General features: G+C 47.8%; 1 protein-coding gene across 1 annotated transcript; it reads right to left on the bottom strand.

The window, feature by feature from the left end:
* Positions 1-8,775: 8,775 nt before the first annotated feature.
* Positions 8,776-22,008, bottom strand: LOC111151553 (cell division cycle 6). Its single transcript, XM_022509619.1, has 12 exons — positions 21,861-22,008; positions 20,792-20,976; positions 18,681-18,962; positions 18,357-18,556; positions 17,719-17,894; positions 17,207-17,313; positions 16,622-16,761; positions 14,680-14,780; positions 13,464-13,528; positions 10,655-10,857; positions 9,853-9,993; positions 8,776-9,548 (listed from the first exon to the last, which is right to left on the bottom strand). The coding sequence occupies exons 2-12, from the start codon at positions 20,961-20,963 to the stop codon at positions 9,459-9,461; spliced, it is 1,677 nt and encodes a 558-aa protein (XP_022365327.1). The 5' UTR covers positions 20,964-20,976; positions 21,861-22,008; the 3' UTR covers positions 8,776-9,458.
* Between the last annotated feature and the right edge of the window lie 375 nt (positions 22,009-22,383).

Raw genomic sequence — 22,383 nt, 5'->3', positions numbered from 1 at the left:
GGCCAGGCCCATCTACGTGGGTCAGGACCCTCTCAGCAAGGCCCTGCCCCAGCCCAATGCGCCTCTCTGCCCTGTCTGCTGCCCCTCTGGCTCTTCCTCACTCCTCCGCCTGCCTGCTCACCCTCACCTTGGCCAGCCCCTCTGCTGCCCCGTGCTTTTCTGCACGTCCCTCCTGCCAGGGGACAGACCAACTAAAAATAGTCCCTGCAGCCTTTCTCGCCCACAGCTGCCCAAAGTGCAGGAAATGAGGGGGGCAGGGAGGCCCGTGTCCTGCTCTCCCCCACAAACTCCCAGCTCCACACCAAGTCCAGCACTCCAGCCTGGGGCTCATGCCAACTTGGCCATCTCAGGGGCATCCCACACCCCTTCCCTAGGGGGAGGCCTGCCCATTAGTGCCTACAATCCTAGAGCTGTCCCTGCCCAAGAGGAGGAGAGAGGAGGCAAGCAGTCTAGAGGGAAACCTTCCCAATTTCTGACAAATCAGTGCCAACCACATTGTGGGCACCGAGAGGGCAGGGCCTGGCTCCGCTGACTGGTCTTTTGAGGGCAGAGGGAATTGGCATGGGGAAGTTTGTGCTGGTTTCCTTCATCTTGGCCCAGCTGGAGAGAAGACAAAATAGCGCCCCAGCCTCAATTATGCTAATCCCCTGCTCCCCAAAATGTGTAGGTACAGAGGGGTTTCAATGGCCACCCCCAGATACCATGGGGGAAAAAAAAAGCTAAAAAGAAGAGCAGAAGATCTTGGCTGCCCACATGCAAAGATGGAAGCCTGGAGGCGAGAACCGGCTGTGCCTGCCAGGCAGGGCATGTGCTGCCCCCCAGCTGAGTCAGAGGCGAGAAGGGAGGAGCCGGGGTGCTGTGGCGCCCCCACCCCAGCCCACCTGGGATTCTTGACACCTCCCAGCCCAGGGAGAAGGCCCTCCCCATGCAGGAGGAAGGAAACCAGCTTAGCGACTCTCTGGAGGCCTGCAGGGCAGCCCTGCACCAGGAGGCAGGCGGGAAACCCAGGAGTCCTGGCTCCCAGCCCAGAGAGTGAGTGAGAGAAATACCTTGGAGGGGAGGAAACAGCCCACAGTGAGGCAGACACACAGTGCCCCCAGCAGCTCCCAGATGTGACCCATAAGGGGGAACTGGCCAAAGGGGCTGGGTGGGGAAAGTGAACACATTTCCCAACAAGAGGAGAGAAGAAAGTGGGGCCATGGGGATGGGGGAGGGGGCAGGACAAGCCTGGCTCTCACCTGCGGTCCTCTCCTCCAGGTCACAGTCAGAGATAGTGACATGAAGACCACCAAAGATCAAAGAGGTCCTAGGGTTTCCCCCTCCCCTACTCTTCATTCCTAGCCTCCTCTGGCACCCTTTCCCCGGGGCCAAGCCAAGCCAGGAGTCCACGGGGCCCAAGGTGGTGCCTGGGAGGCCTAGACAGTGCCAGGGGCAGCCCTTGTACCATCCTCCCACTGGCTTCCCTCCCGCCTGCTCTCAGCCGTCACACAGATCTCAGCTGTCCAATCCGATTAGGGCCCCTGTCCAGTGAGCCGGACAAGGAGGCCACTGGCCAGGGGAGAGACAGGGACAAGGACACTGAGCAGGGATGGCAGAAGGAAGGTGGAGACAGGGCTCAGGGGAGAGGGTGTGGAGCCCCAGAGGAAGAAAAGCCTGGTGGAGAGCTCTGTCCTCTCTGACCACAGGCTCTCTGGTGACAGTTACCCCCTGCATTAGGGTAATTCCACAGCCCTGGGGGCAATGGCCTGCCTGGTTCTGCCTTCCCACAGATGGGCAAGGATGGGGGGAAGGAAAGCCAAGGCAGAGAGACTGACCTAGATTTAGGAAAAGAATCTTGTCTTAGAACCCCCACTCCCCGCTCATAACTACCATTTGCACTTAGCTGTCTGATACATTGTCTTATGGGGTCTTTATAGAGGTGTCCCTATCAGGCAAGTGGGGCCTTCTACTGATCGCCGTGTAAGTGTTTACAAATGAAGAAACTAAGTCTGCTGTCTTCCTGGTGTTGGCCTCACTGAAATAAATTCTTTTCTTGTCTCACCAAAACAGCAAAAACAAGAAAGGAAAAGAAAAGAAAAGAAGAAAAGAAAAGGGAGAGAAAGAGAGGAAGGAAGGAAGGAAGGAAGGAAGGAAGGAAGGAAGGAAGGGAGAAAGAAAGAAACTGAGCTCTTAGTGTAAATCACACACCCGCTCACACTCAGAAGCTCTGCTTCCTGGGTCAAGAGCAGAATTAAGTCTGAAGTCACTCCCTTATCCACCCTTTCCTCCAAAACCAACCCTTAGGGGACTTGGGGAGTCATGGAGAAGAGCAAAGCATACCCCACACCTCAACGGAGTTACCAGATGGGGACAAGCCGCCCACTCCACCAGACACAGAGCTAGAGGGGTTCCCCCAAAGCGTGACCAGTCTTTCCTATCACTCTCTTCCTCAGTCAGCTACGCTCAGAGGCGATACACACATTCACACAGTTACTCAGACAAGTCATACGGCCCTCCTGCAAACCCACTAAACCAGAAAGAGATGCCCTAGATCTTCAGAGAGCAGGCTTTGTCAGCCCCCGACTGGAGGGAAAAATCAGCCGCTGTAAACAGTGGGTGCCATTCAGCCCTTTCCCAGAGAGCCTGCAGGCGGGCAGGAGCTTGGGGGTAACACCAGGAGCCTGAGACTCTGAAAGGCAAGGCATCCAGGGAGCTGGCACGGTGGGGTGGCCTCCCTGATCTGGTCTACACCCCCTTCCCCAGCCATCTGGGCTGAGCCTGTTCTGGCCTGGGCCACACTCTGGGACCTCTCCCCTTCCATGCATACAGCCACCTTTATGCAAAGCTTATAGATCTTAAAACCACATGGTCTAAACACACACATACACACACACACACACACACACACACACACACACTGGGGTGAGGGGCTTGTCTTTGCAATAGGTGCTGAGGTCGTGGCAGGGATGGGGTTCTAAGCTGAAAGAACTTTCCCTAGAGGAACAGGTCACCAAAAACCACTCACAACCTCCACTACCCTCCAGCAAAGCCTTTAGCCCCCCAAGTGTGAGAGGAGCCTGGAAAGGGGCATTCATTCCCCTACAAGGTGAGTACGGATCTGGGGGCAGGGGCGGGGGGTGGGGGGTGCTGAAGTCCCGAGCTCTGGGGCCCAGGAGGCCAGGAGGAAGCGCCGGAGAAATCCTCCAGGGAGGCTCAGGTCCCTCTCCCGCTCCCTCCGCTACCGCCCCGACACTGCCAGTTCTCCCGTCGAGGTGAGGTGGGGGAAGGGGCATTAAGCAACGCTGCAAAGGAGGGTGCAAGGGCGTGGGGCCTGGGCAGACCTTCCCCCGACTTTCCATTCTTAGCCTGAGATCGGGCAGTGCCTGGGGGGAGTGCAGGAACGGCGCTGTGGGGCGCGGGGGCTCCGAGCTCTCAGACACCCCACTGTTCCCAGGCCCCCACCTCCCAGGACCACAGTGAGCAGTGGGGGAGGAGGGATGGGGAAAGCCTGAACTGGCGAGAGGGAAACGACCAGATCAGCAGCGGGAAAGCCCGGCGGAAGGCGGCCCAGGGGGAATTGGGAAGGGGTGTGCGCGGTCCTACCTGCTCAGGTGCGTGCTGGCAGGGGGGCGATGGGGTTCCCAGGAGAACCGGGGAAGCCCTCTCAGCTCGGTTCAGGATTCCCCCCTGCTTCTGGGTTAGGCTGCTGCAAGAAGCACGGGTTCCCGTTGGGTCCTAAAGTCCACTCAACAAACAGTAGATTCTCCCCGCCCTCTTCCACCAGCCCTGACTGGGTCAGCGGGTGCAGAGCTGACTGATGGGGCAGAAGGAACTCACTGGGAGAAAGCCGGCGATCTGAGTCACGGGCTGGGGACCGGAACAGTCCTCAGTCTCAAATACACAGCACAGGGAATGACTTTAGCCAAGGATAGGATAATACTTGACAGGAGGAAAAAGGCAGTTCTTTCTGCCCATCCCCAGCGGATGATTTGGGCTTTGGTGCTGAAGATGGGGGTTAAGATCTCCTTAGCACTCCTGCTGAGCCACCTAGCCATTGAGAATTTGGGGATAGAGGCATTCATTTTGGACAGGTACTCACTCCTACCCACCCCCTCATAGACATAGCATGGTCTCTGGATCTCCCTCCCACTATTCCTAAATACCTAGGAGGCCACCCAGGGGAGGAGGAGGAGGGGGATTCCCCCCACCCCCCAGCAAATAACAGGGCGGCGAAACATGGATAGCAGTTGAGACTGGTCGAGTTTCATACCCTGGCCGGGGGTGGTGGACCTGGGAGTGTGCCGAAGTGGGCAGACATGCACATACAGGTGAGAGTGTGAACAGGTAGAGCTGGGGGACTTTGAGTTACACCCATCACTAGAAAGAGCAATTGTCAGTGGAAGAATGATTCAGAACCTAGGGGTCAATTAGGGCCCTAGTGCCACTACCCAGCCCTGAATAGGATCCTGAAACTTTACCAGAGTGAATACGGTAAAGAAAGAGAATATTTTCCCAGGTACCATTTGGGGTAAATCTAGGGGGTTAGGGGGTGGAGGGGCCTCTTAGCACAATTAGATCAACTTCAAGGCTACAGACTCAGTTTAGGATAGGCGAGCTTCTCAGCAGCTCCAAAGGAGGCACCGGGGTTTGGGTCTGGTGGGCCAGAGAAAGGCGGATGGGAGGTCTGCAGAGGGCTGGAGTGAGAATATTTTGCAAGGAGAGTTGCACAGATCTCCAGCAGCAGCAGAGCAGGGAAAGTGTCATGGGGTGAAGGGCCAGGGGAAATCAGGGACTGATTCCCAAGGCCAGGGAGAAAGCATGGCCTCTTCCTAGAAGGGGAGAGGGCAGCTGCGTTGCATCTACCTCTTTCTCCATCTTTCAGGGAGAACTGAGGAAAGGAGCTAAACAAGAAGGATGGAGGCCCCAGGGTGGAGTCCATGGGGTGAGCTCAGGTCAAGCCTTTCTCCCCAACGTGCCTCAGTTCCCTCCCAGCTGTTAACCAGGGCTCTTGGTTCTTCCCAGGCAGTTAATGAGTGTTTACAAAAGAACTTGGAGATCCTCAGATCTCAGCTGGGCCACCACTACAGTTATAAAGCCCAATAAGGGCCCAGTGTTATTTGGAGAGGGGAGGAGTAGGGCAACAGGGAAACAGACTACTCTCTTCAAACTGAGGATAAAATCGAGCTCACAGAGTAGCACAAGCTTCAGCTGCCACAGGATATCCTGGTGCCCAGGGATGGAGGTCACGCACCCCAGTACCTCCAACCACCACGAAGGGCCAGCCTCCAGCTAACTGCGGGCAGAACCCAGGCTAGCAGCTGGTCTTCATTAATTCTAGCTTTTTTTCACCCCCCACGGCGAACCCATGGCTTCTACAGGCCTAGGCTAGAGGGGGCTGCCCTAGCCCGACCTTGCAGCTGACTCGGGGGGTGGGGGGGAGCACCGAACCAAAGGCCAAGTTACCAGCTGAAAATAAAGTAGAAGCAAGATTCCCTTTCCCCATTGGGAGCAAGGAGAGAGGAAAGAAAGGAGTGTGGGGGTGAGAGGGTGGAGGTGGGGGAATTTAGGGCAAACAGCAGGCAGTGAAGTCAGCTGGATTGAGGCCCAGAAACCCCCACACCCTGGGGCCAAGTCTTACTCCAGCTTTGCTTTCAGCTTGAGTCTTGGCTAGGCCCCAAACTAGGGAAGGCCCTGGCTGCCCCTTTCCGCCTCCCTACCCCCACCCTTATTAAATACACATTTTATCTCTCAGCATCTTCATTATCTTAACTGAAGGAGACAAGCAGTGGATGGCGGCAGCGGAGAGCGTCGGGAGAGGGGGGCCGTGTGGGGAGCAGGCGCACCCTTGTTATAAAGTGCTGATCTGGCTCTTTCAGGGCAGTGTGGGAAACAGAGGAGGGATCAAAGAGAGGGAGGCTGATTCAGAACTCAATTAGAGCTTTTTTAAAAAGGAGCTGGCTCTCTCCTTTAGCCAGTCTTCAGACAGCCTCTACCCAGGCCTCTTGCACCCAATTAGCTTCTACTGCCAGTGCCTTGGGGCTGGGGTTGAAAATCAAGGGAGGCCAGAGGGCACACCTTCTCCCCCTACAGATTGCACTTCTGAGAAGAGGGAGACCTGCACTGTTTGCAGCTTTCCAAGAGAATGTATCAGAGGGCACCTTGCACTTTCAGGAGGAACCCGAGATCACAACTTTCCTCCAGAGTTGAAAGGTGGGACACCAAAGGCGTATTCCTCTCCGATCCCTTGCCAAGAAGAGACACAGCTTCTGGCCCATCCCCAGGAACACTAGGAACCTCCAGACAGGCCCCCATCTTCTGAGCCCGTAGGTAGGACTAGGACTCTCTCCCCAAACCCAAGGCTTCCTGGAAGCAACATGGAAGTTGCCTCAAGCAAAATGCCAAGACATCAGAAGGAACGATGGGTACGACGGGTACGCATCTGTGAGGCCAATAAACGCTCCACGATGTGTCAAGACACATCTTATAGGATGCAGCGTCCTTCCTTTACAGGCGCCCCGCTCCCCCTCCGTGCAGAGACACCGGCACCGTGTACCCCTCAATAGAACCGACCTGGAGATGGAGGGAAAGGGAGTGCCTTCCACGGTTCATTTGTCCGTTCATTCAACATTGTTTACTGAATACCTCCCAGGTCCCGGACACTGTCCTAAGTGCTGGGGACAGACACAAATGTAAGTAACATCTCAAACTTGGCTCTTTCTTTTGGTCTCCGTCGGTAGTCAAGGCAACACCTCTCAATAGATATTTTTGAAAATCCCCAAGATGTAGCTCCATCTTCCCTTCCAGGTCTCATTGGTAGATCTTAAAAGGGCACTTAATAAAGGCAGGGAGCAATGGATTGGGGGGGGGCGGGTAGTAAATAGATCTCTGCCAACATTTTTGATCTCTGGGAAGCCTGGACCTCACACACTCTTGCCAGTTAGTTAACTAGCCACAGGCAAGTCTTCACTGAGCCAGAAATGTCCGCAGCAGCTCTGGGGTTGAAACTCACACCAAAATTTTATCGTGTGTATGTTCTTTCCATGGCAATACCGGCTAAAACTCTATGCTTCTTTGAAGAAAAATAAATCAGGATATAGACATATATCCCACCACCTTCAAGAGGAAGAATGTGGGTCAGCATCTTTGCCTCTACTCTGTGTGAAAACCAGCTACAATCCTGGCAGAAACTAGTAACCACAAGCCCAGCCCATCCCTCTAAAAATCCCACTACCTTCCCATAGCTCTCAGCTTCAGTGAGAAAAGCCAGCAAGAAAAGGACTTTTCTTCCTCTTCTGTCTGCTCCCTGGCTGTCTGCATTACACTTAAGACTTCACTGACAAACATACATCAGCTTTTGCTCCCACAAGGGCAGCGGAAGCCAAGCAGGGACTCTAAGTCGGCTTCACGCATCATTGACAGAACCAACCCTGTTCCAATTGCTGAAGTCTTAAGAGCAGCAATGACCTAGAAATTGACAGTGGGGGGAGAACTGAAGGAAAGGAAACCAACAACCCAGTCGAGAGAAAACCCTATTTCCAAATACCAGGGGAAAGGGAGAGAAAAGAGGTAGAGGGGAAAGAAATTTGGCCCTTTTGAATCTGTAAATGCGATCTTGGCTCTGAGCCATGGAGGATACATAGCAGCCCCACTGCGAGTCAAGCCATGTTCCTGACTCAAGCCCTACAGTTAAGAGGAAGGCGCCAAGCCTCAAACACAACGAGGTGGGGAGGCCGCTCCTTTCTGGGCAGGATCCTACTGTGGACGCAGAACAGACAGCAGCTGCCCACAGTGTGGAAACAAACTGTAAAGCAGTCACGTCTCTTAAGGCTGCAGCATCCAATAAAATGTAATTTAAATCAAGCCCCGCATCTGTTCTCAATCCCATTCAGTCTCTGCTTTCCATCAGCCTTCGGACAATCTTTGCAATTATGCTTGTTAACCCTTGTAGCCCCAGACACTCTTGGGCTTCTAGGTATGGACTGTTTTCCACTCAAAAGTGACCCTCAGGGGGAGTGAGTGCTCTTAGTCAAGGTGACAGGGCGAGAACATTCAGACTCAGACCTTGGACTAGGCTGCAGACTCTGCTCTGCCACACCCACTGGAGGGTGGTGTCCGTTTCAGAGGGCTCTCTCTGTGTGTCCTTCTATCCCATACCATCTGCTGCGGTCCAGATCACATTGCAAGGATACAGTGGGTAGCATGAATGAAACAGTGGCCAACAGATCATTTGTGCAATATCAAGTTCCTAAACTCAAGACATGTCAGAGAGGCCAGAGCTCAGGGAGCGGCACAGACTTGGCCACTGGCTCTCGGACATTTCCTATCACATATGGTTTGCACTCCAAGCATCTGCTTGAGTCCTAAAAGTACAGCCATCTCCCCAAAGGATCAGAGTTAAGTTTTCTTCCACTTCCCTCAAAACTACCCCAACCCCACTGCCTGCACATTCAAGGCTGTCAGTGTTATAATGGTGCCCTCTGGTGTCCCCACCACAAATTACCATTGAATGCCACTGGAAACCAAACCCAGAAAAGGGGAGACTTGAGTAGCCATATGGATTAATTTATCTAATAAGACCGGAAAAATCTGAGGTTTAGATGAAAAATCCAACCCCAAATGAAGGCATCTGGAAACAAGTGGCTTCATCTGAGAGCAGCTAAGACTGTGGGACAGTCTGGGGGAAATTTTCACATTGTTTGCTGAAAGTTTGAGCTCTCTTGAAATGTGCATGCTTACAAAGACAAAGAATGCAACTTGGAAATAAATATATTCACAGACCGTACAGTTACATTCCCTTTACCACCCCCACAACCTTTGGGAGTGCCCAAGAAACTCAGTGAGTCTTTAAAATGTCGCAATGTGGAAGTATGTGCAACGTGAATGCAGTATACTCCAAAAAGAAAGAAATTCTTTGATGAAAGTGTCCTCAGATCTCCATGTAGACTTGCTTATTTCCCTGGAACGTCCTTTTTCATTCTTCTTACTCTAGCCCCAAAGTTCTATAAAACACACCAATGTCTGAAGAAACTAAGAGGTAAATACAGGCATAGTCCACCATATAAATCCTATATGCTGTAATACGAGCATACTGGTTAGAGACACACAAGATGTGGACGTAGTGAATATAATTAAAAAGAGTCTACTTGGATTTTTAATGCATAAAAATAAGACCCAAAATTATTACTCTGTGTTAATAATATTCATCAACCTACAGATAAAAATTTATCAGTTTCCCATTAAAAAAGGTCATATTTCGGGGCGCCTGCCTAGCTCAGTCAGAAGAGCATGCAACTTTTGTTTGAGCCCCATGCTGGGTGTAGAGATTATTTAAGAGAAAATAAAATGAAAAAAAGAAAAAAAAAAAAAGGTCATATTAGTTTTCAGGCCTGAATGGATAAAGTACTAAAATGAAGATTCCAGAGCTCTCTAAATGCCAGCGGGATACTTCTGGGTAGCATATTACTATAAAAGAAAAGAATTTAAGGCAATCCAGTAGCTAAGATATTTCCAATTAAAGCTTTGTCTTTTAGAGCATGCTCTACTTCCTGCTCCTCAATCTTCAAAGACACCTGGAAAGAAGAGAAAAAGACTTTTCACGGTGGAGAACTCACAAAAGCCAAGTTTGTATTATGTAAACTTCTATCATGTTGAACTTTCGTCCCAAGAGGCAAGCAAGTTAAACACCGCTTTTTCAATGGCCTGCAGAAAATACCTCCTTCCTACCAGTCCCATCCTCACAGATCTTGAACTCTATCTAACAAAAAACAAATTGTTGACCTAACTGTGGTCATGTTTAAATCTTTAACAAAAACAGATAAGCTCTCCAAAACAGGACAATTAAAAAAGCATTATCAAAGAGGCAGTTAGTTGTACCTTCGTGAAGCGGGTTTCCTTGTTCTTCTTTAATCCTAAAATGCCCCTGGCCTCCAAGAGCTCTGAAAGTGACAAACACTCTGACTGGTCCACAGCTGCCACCTGCTGTTTACGACAGACGTGACTATAGGCTTCATATAACTGGGAGAAACAAGGGAGAATACAAAAGTTGTTTAAAACTTCTATCTCTTGTAACTTTGTAGAGTCTTTTTTTTTTTTTTTAAGATTTTATTTATTTATTTGACAGAGATCACAAGTAGGCAGAGAGGCAGGCAGAGAGAGAGAGGGGGAAGCAGGCTCCCCGCTGAGCAGAGAACCTGATGTGGGGCTCAACGGGGCTCAGCGCGGGGCTCGATCCCAGGACCCTGGGGTCATGACCTGAGTCGAAGGCAGAGGCTTTAACCCACTGAGCTACCCAGGCTCCCCAACCTTGTAGACTCTTAAAAATGTGAATTTGCATTTGTAAAAGTTATCTGAATACAACAATTTTCCCTCTTCCTAATAAAACCATTGAAGGCATTCTGTAGATATTGCCAAAACCTAAGGCAGGAGAGGAGCTTTATGTATTTCACAGGGAGAGGTAGAAATGAAGGGGAGGAGATGAATGGGAAATTCTCAACCACAACCCAAAGGAAATAAAATCAGTTGCCTTTTATACGGGACCGGCATTTATTCTTACTGTTAAAAACCCACTTTTAATTCCTGTCAGCTGGAGCATAATAATAGGCCCTTCGGACAATATCTGCTCCGCAAAGCATTCTCATCTCCACCCCAGCTCCATCTGCTGGAATTCTCAACTCACCTTCCCCAGAGTGACCTCTTTGATTTTCAGCTGCCGGGTCAAGAGCAGCAAAGAGCAGACCAAGATCTTCTGCTGAAGAGGGAAGGAATCTTGTGTTCCTTCTTTGCTCAAAGTCATTCTGTTACCATCAACTTCTGAGATGACTTGGGATATGTGAATAAGACCAACCCGCTTGGGAACCAGTGACTCAGAGGGTGATTTGCCTAAAAAGTAAATAAATCAGGCTTCCTTAGATTTTTTAAGTATTGTGTACATCGAGACAGATGATGCTAAGTTTTAGTTGAAGGCGATTCAAGTGCAGTCATGTGGTGCCAAAGCAGAGGTTCCAACTCTGTAACTAGAAGCCAAAGGATGGGAGACAGTGCTATCTATCTTCAGAAAGATGATGACTTGGAAAATAGGGTTATCCTTTTTCTGCGCAGAATGGTAGGCTATTTCATCCTGTAAAATGCAATTTAATGTCAGAGAGGCAAAATCCACCTCATGAAAGAAGGAGGACTAGACAGAGGACTACTGTATTCTGCCTTGGAAATTCTTAATATCTTGAAGATGAAAAGTACAGAACCTTGAAGCAAAGATGAGTGTGCCTGGTCATCAAGAAAGGAAAAAAAGTGAAATGAGTGACTAAACGTGGACAGAAAAGTGAATCCTACATAAGTCCTCTAGATAGCTTCTCCAAATGACCTTTGAGGTTTGGTTCACTTGCCTAAGACGATCCACAACAGAGCAACACTTGAGAAAATGTCACTGGATATCTTAGCAGATAGCACCATCTCAGAGGCCGGAGGTTGGGGAACTGCCAGCTAGATGCCTAGGACTATGGCCTCATTGTTTGGAGATGCATGAATTGCAAGACAGAGGAGGGATTTGCTCTGTAACAACTTTTGCCTCAATTACTTCCTCAGACCTCGAGCAGTTGCCCCAAAGCAATCTGCTTCTATTTCATTACCATAACCAGGATGCTGCAAAGAACTAATGGTAGTGGGAAAACTAGAGATCACTGATCACCGATCTTAAAGCTGAAAGGAATTTAGAGTTCTCTTCTTGCTCCCTACCCAAAACAATCCCAACTAGTGATCATCTATTCAGCTTTTGTTTGAATAGCTTCAAAGCTAGGGAACCCGCCTATGTGTCAAAGAAACCCAGTTAGTGCTATTTATTAGAAAGTGCCATCCTGGGGCGCCTGGGTGGCCCGGTCAGTTAAGCGTCAACTCTTCATTTGGGCTAGGGTTGTGAGATCAAGCCCTGAAGTGTGGAGCCTGCTTAAGATTCTCTCTCTCTTCCTCTGCCCCTCCCCACTGGTGGACTCCCTCTCTCCCCTTCTCTTAAAAAAAAAAGTGCCTTCTTGTATTTAATTGAAGTCAGACTCCGTATAGCTTTCTAGAACCATCCAAATCTAATAACACATACCAGAGGTCAAAAGATAGGAATTAGGTTAGTCTAATAATTTATGCCAGAAACTTACAACCTCCTTTAGCTACGTGTGTGCCAGCCGCGCTCACAGGAACACTGACAAGCCTAAATGTCACTGGTAGGAGAAACGGGAATAATCTGAAAAGTTAAAGAGAAACCAGTATCTAGGGGCGCCTGGGTGGCTCAGTGGGTTAAGCCGCTGCCTTCGGCTCAGGTCATGATCTCAGAGTCCTGGGATTGAGCCCCGCATCGGGCTCTCTGCTCAGCAGGGAGCCTGCTTCCTCCTCTCTCTGCCTGCCTCTCTGCCTGCTTGTGATCTCTCTGTCAAATAAATAAATAAAATCTTTAAAAAAAAAAAAAAAAAAAAGAGAAACCAGTATCTCATCTATGCACTGGTATATATTACCTACCGTCAGCCTAAGCAGTCAGTTTGGCTGCTTCTGAAATATTTTTATTAATTTTCTTTCAACAAATTGATAAGAAAGAAAAGAAAGGAAAGTAGAAAGAAAGGAAGAGAGAAAATGTTTTCTATGGAACTGTAGTCCTAGAAACAATTATGATAACTCTTGAACCAGTGCAGGAGTGAAAGAGGAAAGAAACAATCAAATCAGACTGTCCTGTTTCTAAAGATTAACACTGGATATTAAATACTGAAAAGATACGTAGTTCATGGCCATTTTACCTCTGCCATGACTAAGAGAACAAGGCTAACAGAAAGGAAAATCATTTTGTCATTTTTTTTTAAATATTTTATTTATTTATTTGACAGAGATCACAAGTAGGCAGAGAGGCAGGCAGAGAGAGAGAGGGAAGCAGGCTCCCTGCTGAGCAGGGAACCCGATGTTGGGCTCGATCCCAGGACCCTGGGATCATGACCTGAGCCGAAAGCAGAGGCTTTAACCCACTGAGCCACCCAGGCGCCCCTCATTTTGTCATTTTTTAACAGCCTACTGTAGCAACATCATCTTCGTACCCCCACCCTCCTAGACTTGGCTAAAGGCTTGAGATATCCCAAGTTGAACCGGATTCTTTCACTGTCTGACTCTTATTTACTTTCCTCTCACCTACTTCAAGACCTAAAGTGAACTCAAAAGAAGAACCCAGAGAGAAGCTGAACAAGCCTTACTGTCCACAATTTTCATTTCGAGAGCTTAGAAAGAAAACTTACTATGATCCAGCCTTTTATGTAACACCCTGGGGAACTTGTTTCCAGCCTGCATGGACTATAGGACAGGGAGGCCAGACAGAAATAAAGTAGATGAAACTGACAAAAAACAGACATACAGAAAAGGGTAAGTATGGATTTAACTACATTCATTTCGTCTTTCTACCTCTTTTCTCAGAAAAGTTAAGCTTCCAATTATAAAGGAAGACGGGAAAGTGATAAACTACTTACACTCAGACAGCGGTTTGAGGACAGTCTGGCTTTTGACATCCGACTCTACAATTTCAATAGCTCTCCTATAAAAAAGTATTTCTAAAATTAATTTATGCTGGGCCAAACCAAACACCACACCAAACCACCAAGCTGAAAAAAGACACATGTTTTATCATTTTAAAGCCCCCAAACAAAACTGGGTTATGTCTCAGCTAAAGGGGACTTGGTTGCCTTGAAACAATTCACAGACCAGGGAATCTGAGAAACTTTCAGCACTGTATGGTTTCCTCTTATAGATGCCAAGTAGGTCATCATACATTAAGCCAATAATAACATTTTGAAGGAGGAAAAAATGTCATGGACAGCAGAGAGGCTATGTGGGTGGGTGACTGCCTACAGAGAGAGCCAGTACCACCCATACACACTGGACCTAAAAGGGGAGTCCTCAGTTCTATATACATATGATATGTGTAGGCTACACCACACCAGCCTACATGACCATTGCTCATAGCTGCAGTCTTTACTCAAGTAGTTTGCTGACTAGGGGAAACTTTCAAATCCAGGATCATGCCATCTAGCAATAGGAAGAGCTTCCTCTCCCACTGCTGTCTCCAAAGCACTTTGCCCACAGGAAGCCATAAGCCAGACCTGGATCTTTTGCATGGCAGTAGGGGGAGGTTGGACCAGCGGGCCAACACGGCAAGTATCATTTTAATGGACCCAGCGTCCCTACTGGGAAGGAAGAGATTTCATCAGTCAGCACAGAGGCTTTCCCCAGCAGGAGGGGCAGAGGATGGGAAGGGGGAGAGAGAGGTCTGGAGTACAAGTGTGGGGGACCACCAACCGGAGGAAGGGGTGCTCACAAAAGCAAAGGAAGGGAAAAAAAGTCTAAAGGCAAAGATGGTTCAGGTCCATAAATAAACCTGCTTGAGATCAGCTAATGGAAAAGTAAACTGGAGTCTTTTTTAATACAAATGTAATTAACCAATCTATAATCACCACAGGGAGTGCCAGCAACATCTCATTTGTTTCTCCCTCTGTAGGTAATGGACTGATAATGTTTCAGACATTAACACGGTGGAAATGCAGAGCTCCCCACTGAGAAACAAGTCCTCTTTTCTGAGTGTAAAAAGTGGCAGAATGCAGCCTCTTAAGCCACATTCACTTGAGTTACACAAGACAATTAACAGCATTTCTTTTTTTAATAAAAGCAGCCAACAGTGCCATAACTCACCTGCAAACATCTAGCGCCTTTCGAACATCTCCTGAAAGAGCAGAGACTTTTCGGGCACAGAACTGAATTGCAGCATTGTCCAGAACCTGAACTCCAGACACCTTTGAACAAGACATAGGAGATGACAGCATGAACTCTTAAGATTCCCCCTTTTCTGTAATTCAGGTCCCAGACATAAATATTTTCACATTAAGTCTAAACTTGACTGGCCACCCTTTAGGGTCTAAGAAATGACTTTTCTGCTCATAAATAAATGGAAATTTCACACATTTAAACATTTTGTAGGCATGTGGTAGAGGCTCATGAATGGGGAAAAAAGCAACCAGATATTAGCAAAACTAAACTAAAATCTATTTGGTCATTTTCCTTTTTTTTTTTTTTTTTAAGATTTTATTTATTTATTTGATAGATCACAAGTAGGCAGAGAGAGAGAGAGAGAGGAGGAAGCAGGCTCCCTGCTAAGCAGAGAGCCCGATGCGGGGCTCGAGCCCAGGACCCTGGGATCATGACCTGAGCTGAAGGCAGCGGCTTTAACCCACTGAGCCACCCAGGCACCCCTATTTGGTCATTTTCAAAAGAAAGCTTTTTCACAGGTCCTATTGTTACAGGCCATTATAAAAGTATTGAGGGGCACCTGGCTGGCGCAGTAAGAAGATTTTTTTTCTTTTCTTTTTAAAGATTTATTTATTTATTTGACAGATCACAAGTAGGCAGAGAGGCAGGCAAAGACAGAGAGGAAGGGAAGCAGGCTCCCTGCTGAGCAGAGAGAGCCCAATGTGGGGCTTGATCCCAGGACCCTGGGAACATGACCTGAGCCTAAGGCAGACGTTTTTACCCACTGAGCCACCCAGGCGCCCCGACCCTGCGACTCTTGATCTTGCGGTTGTGAGTTTGTGCCCCACATTGGGTATGAGATTACTAAAAATAAACAAAAAAAAAAGAAAAAAATTATTGAGTGATTCCTCTCTTTAAAAAAAGGAAAAAACAAACAAACAAAAAAAGATTTATTTATTTATTTGAGAGCACCTAGTTGTCAAAGGGGGTGGGCAGAGAGGAGCAGAGGGAGAGGGACAAGCCGACTCCTCGCCGAGTGCGGAGCCTGACACAGAGCTCCGTAGGGGGCTGGATCTTAAGGACCTAAGATGGTGACCTGAGCTGCAATCAAGAGTCAGAGGCTTAAACGACAGAGTCACCCAGGTGCCACCCCTCCCCTTTTAAAAGGAGGCTCCCTGTTCATTGTGGAACCCACCATGGGGCTTGAACTCACAACTCTTGAGATCAACACCCGAGCTGAAATTGAGTGGCGTACTCAATTTCAATTTCAAGTGGGTCAGTGACTGACCCACCCAGGTGCCCCTCTTCTCTTATTTTTACTCCAACCCTGAGACATCCAATAAATGGAGCCTTGGATGGAAAATCATATAAAAATGTTCTCACGTGGGGCGCCTGGGTGGCTCAGTGGGTTGAGCCTCTGCCTTCGGCTCAGGTCATGATCTCAGGGTCCTGGGATCGAGCCCCGCATCGGGCTCTCTGCTCAGCGGGGAGCCTGCTTCTCCCCCTCTCTCTCTGCCTGCCTCTCTGCCTGCTTGTGATCTCTCTCTCTCCGTCAAATAAATAAATAAATCTTTAAAAAAAAAAAAAAAAATGTTCTCACGTTGGCCCACAGAAACTCCCTGCTGAGGGAAGCAATCAAAGCAAAAAAAAAAAAAAATAAAAAATTTTTTTTTTAGTAGGCTCTATGTCCAGTGTGGAGCCCAACGTGGGGCATGAACTCACAACCCTAAGACTGAGATCTGAGCTGAGATCAAGAGTCGGATGCTCAACTGACTGACTGAGCCACCCAGGCACCCCTCTAAACAAAAATATTTTAGAAAGACTGTTAGGTTTCCCCACCAGAGGTGATCCAAGGGACACATAATGTGGTACAATGGGTGGCACTTACCAGATCAAGCCGATCCTGCAAGATAGTGGCTATCTGGTTTTTGGTATAAGGTGGGAAGTTCAACAGCCGAGGTTTACATTTTTCTCTAGCTTGAAGCCTTGGCAGAATTCTGTCCGTGAGATCCAGGGTGTTAGCGATACCTGAGGAGAAGGTAAGTACTATCAACCATCATGGTCAAATCATCCCAAAGGAAAATTAAACGCTTTGAAAGCTAAATACAATTTCCAGTTATAATCCCGCATTCCAACTGTTGCTTCCCACTCGCCACCCCACCCCCACACTTATTAGGTAAGATGTACGTAGTCATTCGAGAATGTTCTTTCCAAGTTAGGTTTAGAATTGTTCACTGATAAGCAGGACCAGACACTCTAAAAATCAACTGTCTCTGAAATGAAGTATTATCTCAATTCTATTCAGACTTAACAAAGTTGATTTTAGTTTAAAACTACTATTATTTTATAATAATTTTTTTCATTTTGATAAGAAAGCAGAAAGTTGGTTTAAGATAAAATAGGTGATAAGTAAGATGAAGCGATAAAAAAAAGAATTCTTTAGACCCATCAACATTAGCAACGGAGCACTAACCAATGAGCACCAATCGAGAATTGCTTAGCCATGGCCATTCGAATAGTGTGTACAATACATCCTGCCCTTTGCTGTCCAGCTGATCCACCTCGTCCAGCACCAACACACTAAGTATAAAGAGAAACAATTAGTATCTATGTTCACCTCCTTAACTCTCCCATCTGTTAGATCTGGGGTGACTCTAGGTCACATTCCTACAGCTGACACCAGTTTGAAGGTCATCATCTGTCCTCTCTGCTAGTCACTATTACAATGATAACCCCACCATGACACAAAAGTAATATACAGGTTTTTCAAGCGATTAGCCTAAGAACACTTTTTCCCACTTAAAATCAGAATGTGTATTTTTCCTCTCTTCTTTCCCTTTAAGCATATGTAATTATCTGTACAGCCAATACAGGAAATGTTCTTTACTCATACAAACGGATACATTCAAGAGACTAGAATGTGAGTTTGTGAGCAGCAGACCTTGCAGATTTTCACAGAATAACATGCAGCGGAGCACTACTTACATCATGGGGCCCTTCTCTGCAGTCATATGGTATTCTAGTTTCTTCATCATGTCCTTCCCAGCTGGCCTGGATACTTCTTCCTGACAAATCTCCTGAGCAATAGCTGGAAATACAGCCTGGGCACTCCTCAAGGACATGCAATTCAGCATGATAGTTTTAAAGCCTTTCAGTTCCTTCTAGAAAAATGCAAACATGAGAGATATTTTGCCTTCAAATAAAGGTTTTTTTTTTTTTTTTTTAAGATTTTATTTATTTATTTGGCAGAGAGAGATCACAAGTAGGCAGAGAGGCAGGCAGAGAGAGAGGAGGAAGCAGGCTCCTCGTCAAGCAGAGAGCCCAATTCGGGGCTTGATCCCAGGACCCTGGGGTCATGACCTGAGCTGAAGGCAGAGGCTTTAACCCACTGAGCCACCCAGGTGCCCCCAGATAAAGGTTTGATGGAACCTGAAGTGTCTTTGAGGAGTTAATAGCATATAAGAGAATAAGCTCTATTTTCATTTGGAAAGATTTAGAAAAAGAAACTAAAAACATCTTATTTGAGGGGAGACTTCAATCCCCTAAGCACATCCACCTTTCTTAACCCTTCATAACCAAGTGTCATTTTTGCAAGAGCAGCATATTTCGGACTCTCAGTGTACCTTAAGGTCTTGCAGAATTCGGCTTAAGCAGGCAGTTTTTCCAGTTCCAGGAGCACCAGAAAGATAAAGACTTCCAGCTTTTTTCCCACAGATGTGCTCCCTCAGGAAATTCCTGATGACATTCATCTCCTTTTCCCTGGCAGGCAGCCGATCCGGGACAGCTGTATTCAGGACCAGCTTTGCTTGCTGGTAGCAAGTGCCTGTGTCAGATGTGAAAGGACAATTAGATACAACAGAGGTGACCGAGAAGATCCACTGGGTTTCATCTGGAGTCACCAGCCTTGTTTTCAAGGCTGCATTAACGGTTGCCATATAAGAACGAACCTTCTTGCTTGAACAGTCTCACACATGCAGATTCTTTCTCCAGTGGACATCTCTGCTCAGAATTTGTTGTGATCTCTTGACCTTTTCTGCCTGACGAACGGATTTTGTTTTGGTGAGCTCTGGTTTGTTCTTTTTTGCTAGGAGACTTCATTGTCAGCTGATTGTCAAATACCAATCTGCGCCCCTTAGGTGAACGTGAGCAAGGGGGGCCATTCTCTTTCTTGCCTTGCTTTGGTGGAGAACAGGGTGGTAAATGGGGAGTGTTGCACAGATTGTCATCACCTGAAATACATTAAAATCAAAACATGGTCATTCATAGTAGAGGACAGTAAAAGGACTTGCAAAGATCTCTCTTCCCAGAAAGAGGCAAGTTTCTTCCTCTCTTCCTTCTTTTATTTATTTATTTGAAAGAAAGAACACAGAGGGGAGAAGGAGAGGGAGAAGCAGGCTCCCAGCTGAGCAGGGAGCTCCATGTGGGGCTCAGTACTAGGAGCCTGGGATCATGACCTGAGCAGAGGGCAGACTTTTAACTGACTGAGCCACCCAGGTCCCCCAAGAGGCAAATTTCTATAGTTAAAACCACCAAAACAGACGGCCTCTCCTCAAGAAGCAAACATTGGCCACCAGATGGCACCACTGAATCTTACAACTATTTGGGAGAAAGCAAAGGGGTTGTTTTTTAATTTTTTAAAATTTTTTTATTTTTTAAAAGATTTTATTTATTTATTTGACAGACAGAGATCACAAGTAGGCAGAGAGGCAGGCAGAGAGTGAGAGGGAAGCAGGCTCCCCACCAAGCAGAGAGCCCGACGCGGGGCTCAATCCCAGGACCCTGAGATCATGACCTGAGCTGAAGGCAGAGGCTTTAACCCAACTGAGCCACCCAGGCGCCCCAGCAAAGGGCTTTTTAGTGGGATGAAAATTCTAAGATTTTTCTAAGAGTGTTTTTCTCAATCTTGGACCAAATAATTCTTATTGGGGGCTGTCCTGTGCATTATAAAATGTTTAGTAGGATACCTGGCCTTTATCCATTATGCCAGTAGCAATCCCTCAGTTGTGACAATCAAAAATGTCTCTGGAGGGGCGCCTGGGTGGCTCAGTGGGTTAAGCCGCTGCCTTCGGCTCGGGTCATGATCCCAGGTCCTGGGTTCGAGCCCCACATCAGGCTTTCTGCTCTGCAGGGAGCCTGCTTCCTCCTCTCTCTCTGCCTGCCTCTCTGCTTACTTGTGATTTCTCTCTGTCAAATAAATAAATAAAATCTTAAAAAAAAAAATGTCTCTGGATACTGCCACATCACCCTTCATTAAAAACAAATGATCTGGGCATCTGGGTGGCTCAGATGGTTAAGCATCTGCCTTTAGCTCAGGTCATGATCCCAGGTCCTGGGATTAAGTCCCCCCTGAGCTCCCTGCTCACGGGACAGTCTGCTTCTCCCTCTGCCCCTCACCCCTGCTTATGCTTATTCTTTCTCTCTCTCGTAAAAATAAATAAAATCTTTAAAAACAAAAACAAATGATCTAAAGCAAAAAAGGATTACCAACCAGTGTTCTTTTTTTTTTTTTTTTAAGATTTTATTTATTTACTTGACAGACAGAAAGATCATAAGTAGGCAGAGAGGCAGGCCGCAAGAGAGGGTGAAGCAGGCTCCCTGCTGAGCAGAGAGTCCAATGCAGGGCTCAATCCCAGGACCCCGAGACCATGACCTGAACTGAAGGCAGAGGCTTAACCCACTGAGCCACCCAGGCGCCCCTACCAACCAGTGTTCTAAAACAAGAATATCACCTGCTTCTCTTAATTTCACCACTAATGAAGTGAAAGCTTCAAAATACTAGATAGCTAACTGCAAAGTCACAATACTGACAACTAAGTTCAAAATTAAGGAACTGAACACCGAACTGTAAAGCAGTTCAGAAGCTAATCTCAACAAGTCGCTTAACTCTGAAGTTCAGTAAATGAACACAGCAATCATTCTGAAAATAACCAAAGTGAACAAAGTGGTCTTAAATGAACTTAGGAAGCTGCTTCAAAGGACGAGGCATCTTATTTTTGAGGAAAGAGAGGTCAATATCTACAAGTCAAAAAGTTGTTCTTATATACAATGGATATCTTACCGAGACGTTTTCTGGGGCTTAGAGGCAGAATTTTTACAGAACGGCGTGTGGCCTGGAGATTGGTCAGTTCTAGCTTGGTGTCTCCAGAGATTTTAGCTTTGTCCAATGTCCGAGACACCTTCTTTTTTGGAAAACTGATTGTAGCCTGTGACTGGGATCGGGTTTGAGGCATGATGGCAACACGGCTGGGTACAAAAAAGAGAACAGGACAGCCAGTCAATATCTAAGAGGGACAGAAAAATAGCTAACATGGAATTTATACCAATGATCAACATTTCATAAGTAAATTATAATCATATTTTAGCATTCAGTTCTGCTTCACAGCCAAATCTGAGCAATAATAACAAACACTTGTCTACCTACTATGTGGAAGACTGTTGTTATAAGCATTTTCTTTTATTCTTTTTTTTTTTAAGGAGTCTCTGCACCCAACGTGGGGCTCGAACTCACGACCCCAAGATCATGAGTGGCACACTCTACCAAATGATTCAGGCCTGCACCCCTTAGGCACTGACTCATTTAAGTTTTAAGACGACCCTAGAAGTTGGCACTCTTACTATCCTTACTTTACTGATGAGAAAACTCAAGAGGCACAGAGACCCAAAGTCATAGCAAACCAGGTTTTCTGGCTCCAGAGCTCAAGTTCTTAACCACTTGAGTGATGCAGTAAGTTTAGTAAGTTTATCTTAACAGATTTCTACAGTACTTCTAATTCCCTCACTCCAGGCACGGGGTGTGTCTTTATCACCAGCTTAGCCCAGCACCCGGCCACATTTACAGTCTTCCCTCCGCCTGGCACTCGGTCCCCACCCCACACCCTCTCAACCCCACCCAGGAACATCTCCCTCCTACAACATTCAGCCCCTTTATTCCATGCACGACTGCCAGCCTATTCCTTTCCCTTACCCCGATCTCAGACCTCCGGCGATCTGAGCTCTTCCCTCACTTCACCTCGAACCTCAAGGGAGGCTGCGGCCCTAGTCATCGCCCCTCTCCCAACTCCGCTGCCTTCCAGACCCTAAGCCTCCCTGAGCAATCATCTGCTCTCCACTCCACAAGGCAGAGTCACCTCAGTGCCTGCTCTTCCTCACGTCTCTCGCACACGGCTTCAGGGATTCTTCAGTCAAGCTCCCGAATAAACTACACACCAGCAGCAGTAAAGCCAAACCGCGCTCGCGCCAAATCTGCAAAGCCTCAGCTTTACCGCTTCCCGCCAAAGGCCGTCCAGGCTTCTGATTGGCTGTCGCTACAGCACCGCGCGCCTTGGCCGCCGCCCCCTCCTCCGCGTCCAATCCAGTCGGAAAGACCACAACCAATAAGAGAGCCCCAGGTCTCCGAGCCTTTGTGAAACCACGCCCACCGAGTAAGAGGGAGTCTACATCCGGGGCCCCACGGAAAGACGCAAGGTTGCCGTGGGAGCGATTCTGGGTAAAGCAGACGAGGATCGCCGCAAAGGGCAGCGGGAGATGTAGTCTCAGCTGCACGCGACTCTGTTTTCCCCCCCTTCTTTCCATTGAAGGTGCGGAGGTGTGGTTGCCTCTTCTCGCAGCCGAACGTATCCATTTGTATTACCCTAATGGGATACATATTAA

Source organism: Enhydra lutris, unplaced genomic scaffold (genome assembly GCF_002288905.1).
Source record: "Enhydra lutris kenyoni isolate GAN:26980312 unplaced genomic scaffold, ASM228890v2 scaffoldscaffold26, whole genome shotgun sequence".
NCBI classification, from domain to species: domain Eukaryota; kingdom Metazoa; phylum Chordata; class Mammalia; order Carnivora; family Mustelidae; genus Enhydra; species Enhydra lutris.
This window is presented reverse-complemented; position numbering and strand designations above follow the sequence as displayed.

What these genes read in the sequence shown, in the direction of transcription:
- LOC111151553 (XM_022509619.1), bottom strand. Translation starts at nt 20,963, where the DNA reads ATGCCTCAAACCCGATCCCAGTCACAGGCTACAATCAGTTTTCCAAAA. An exon ending in AAGGCGCTAGATGTTTGCAG is followed by an intron (nt 13,529 to 14,679) that starts GTGAGTTATGGC and finishes ACTTTTTTATAG; the next exon opens with GAGAGCTATTGAAATTGTAG. An exon ending in AAGAGGTCACTCTGGGGAAG is followed by an intron (nt 9,994 to 10,654) that starts GTGAGTTGAGAA and finishes TGTTTCTCCCAG; the next exon opens with TTATATGAAGCCTATAGTCA.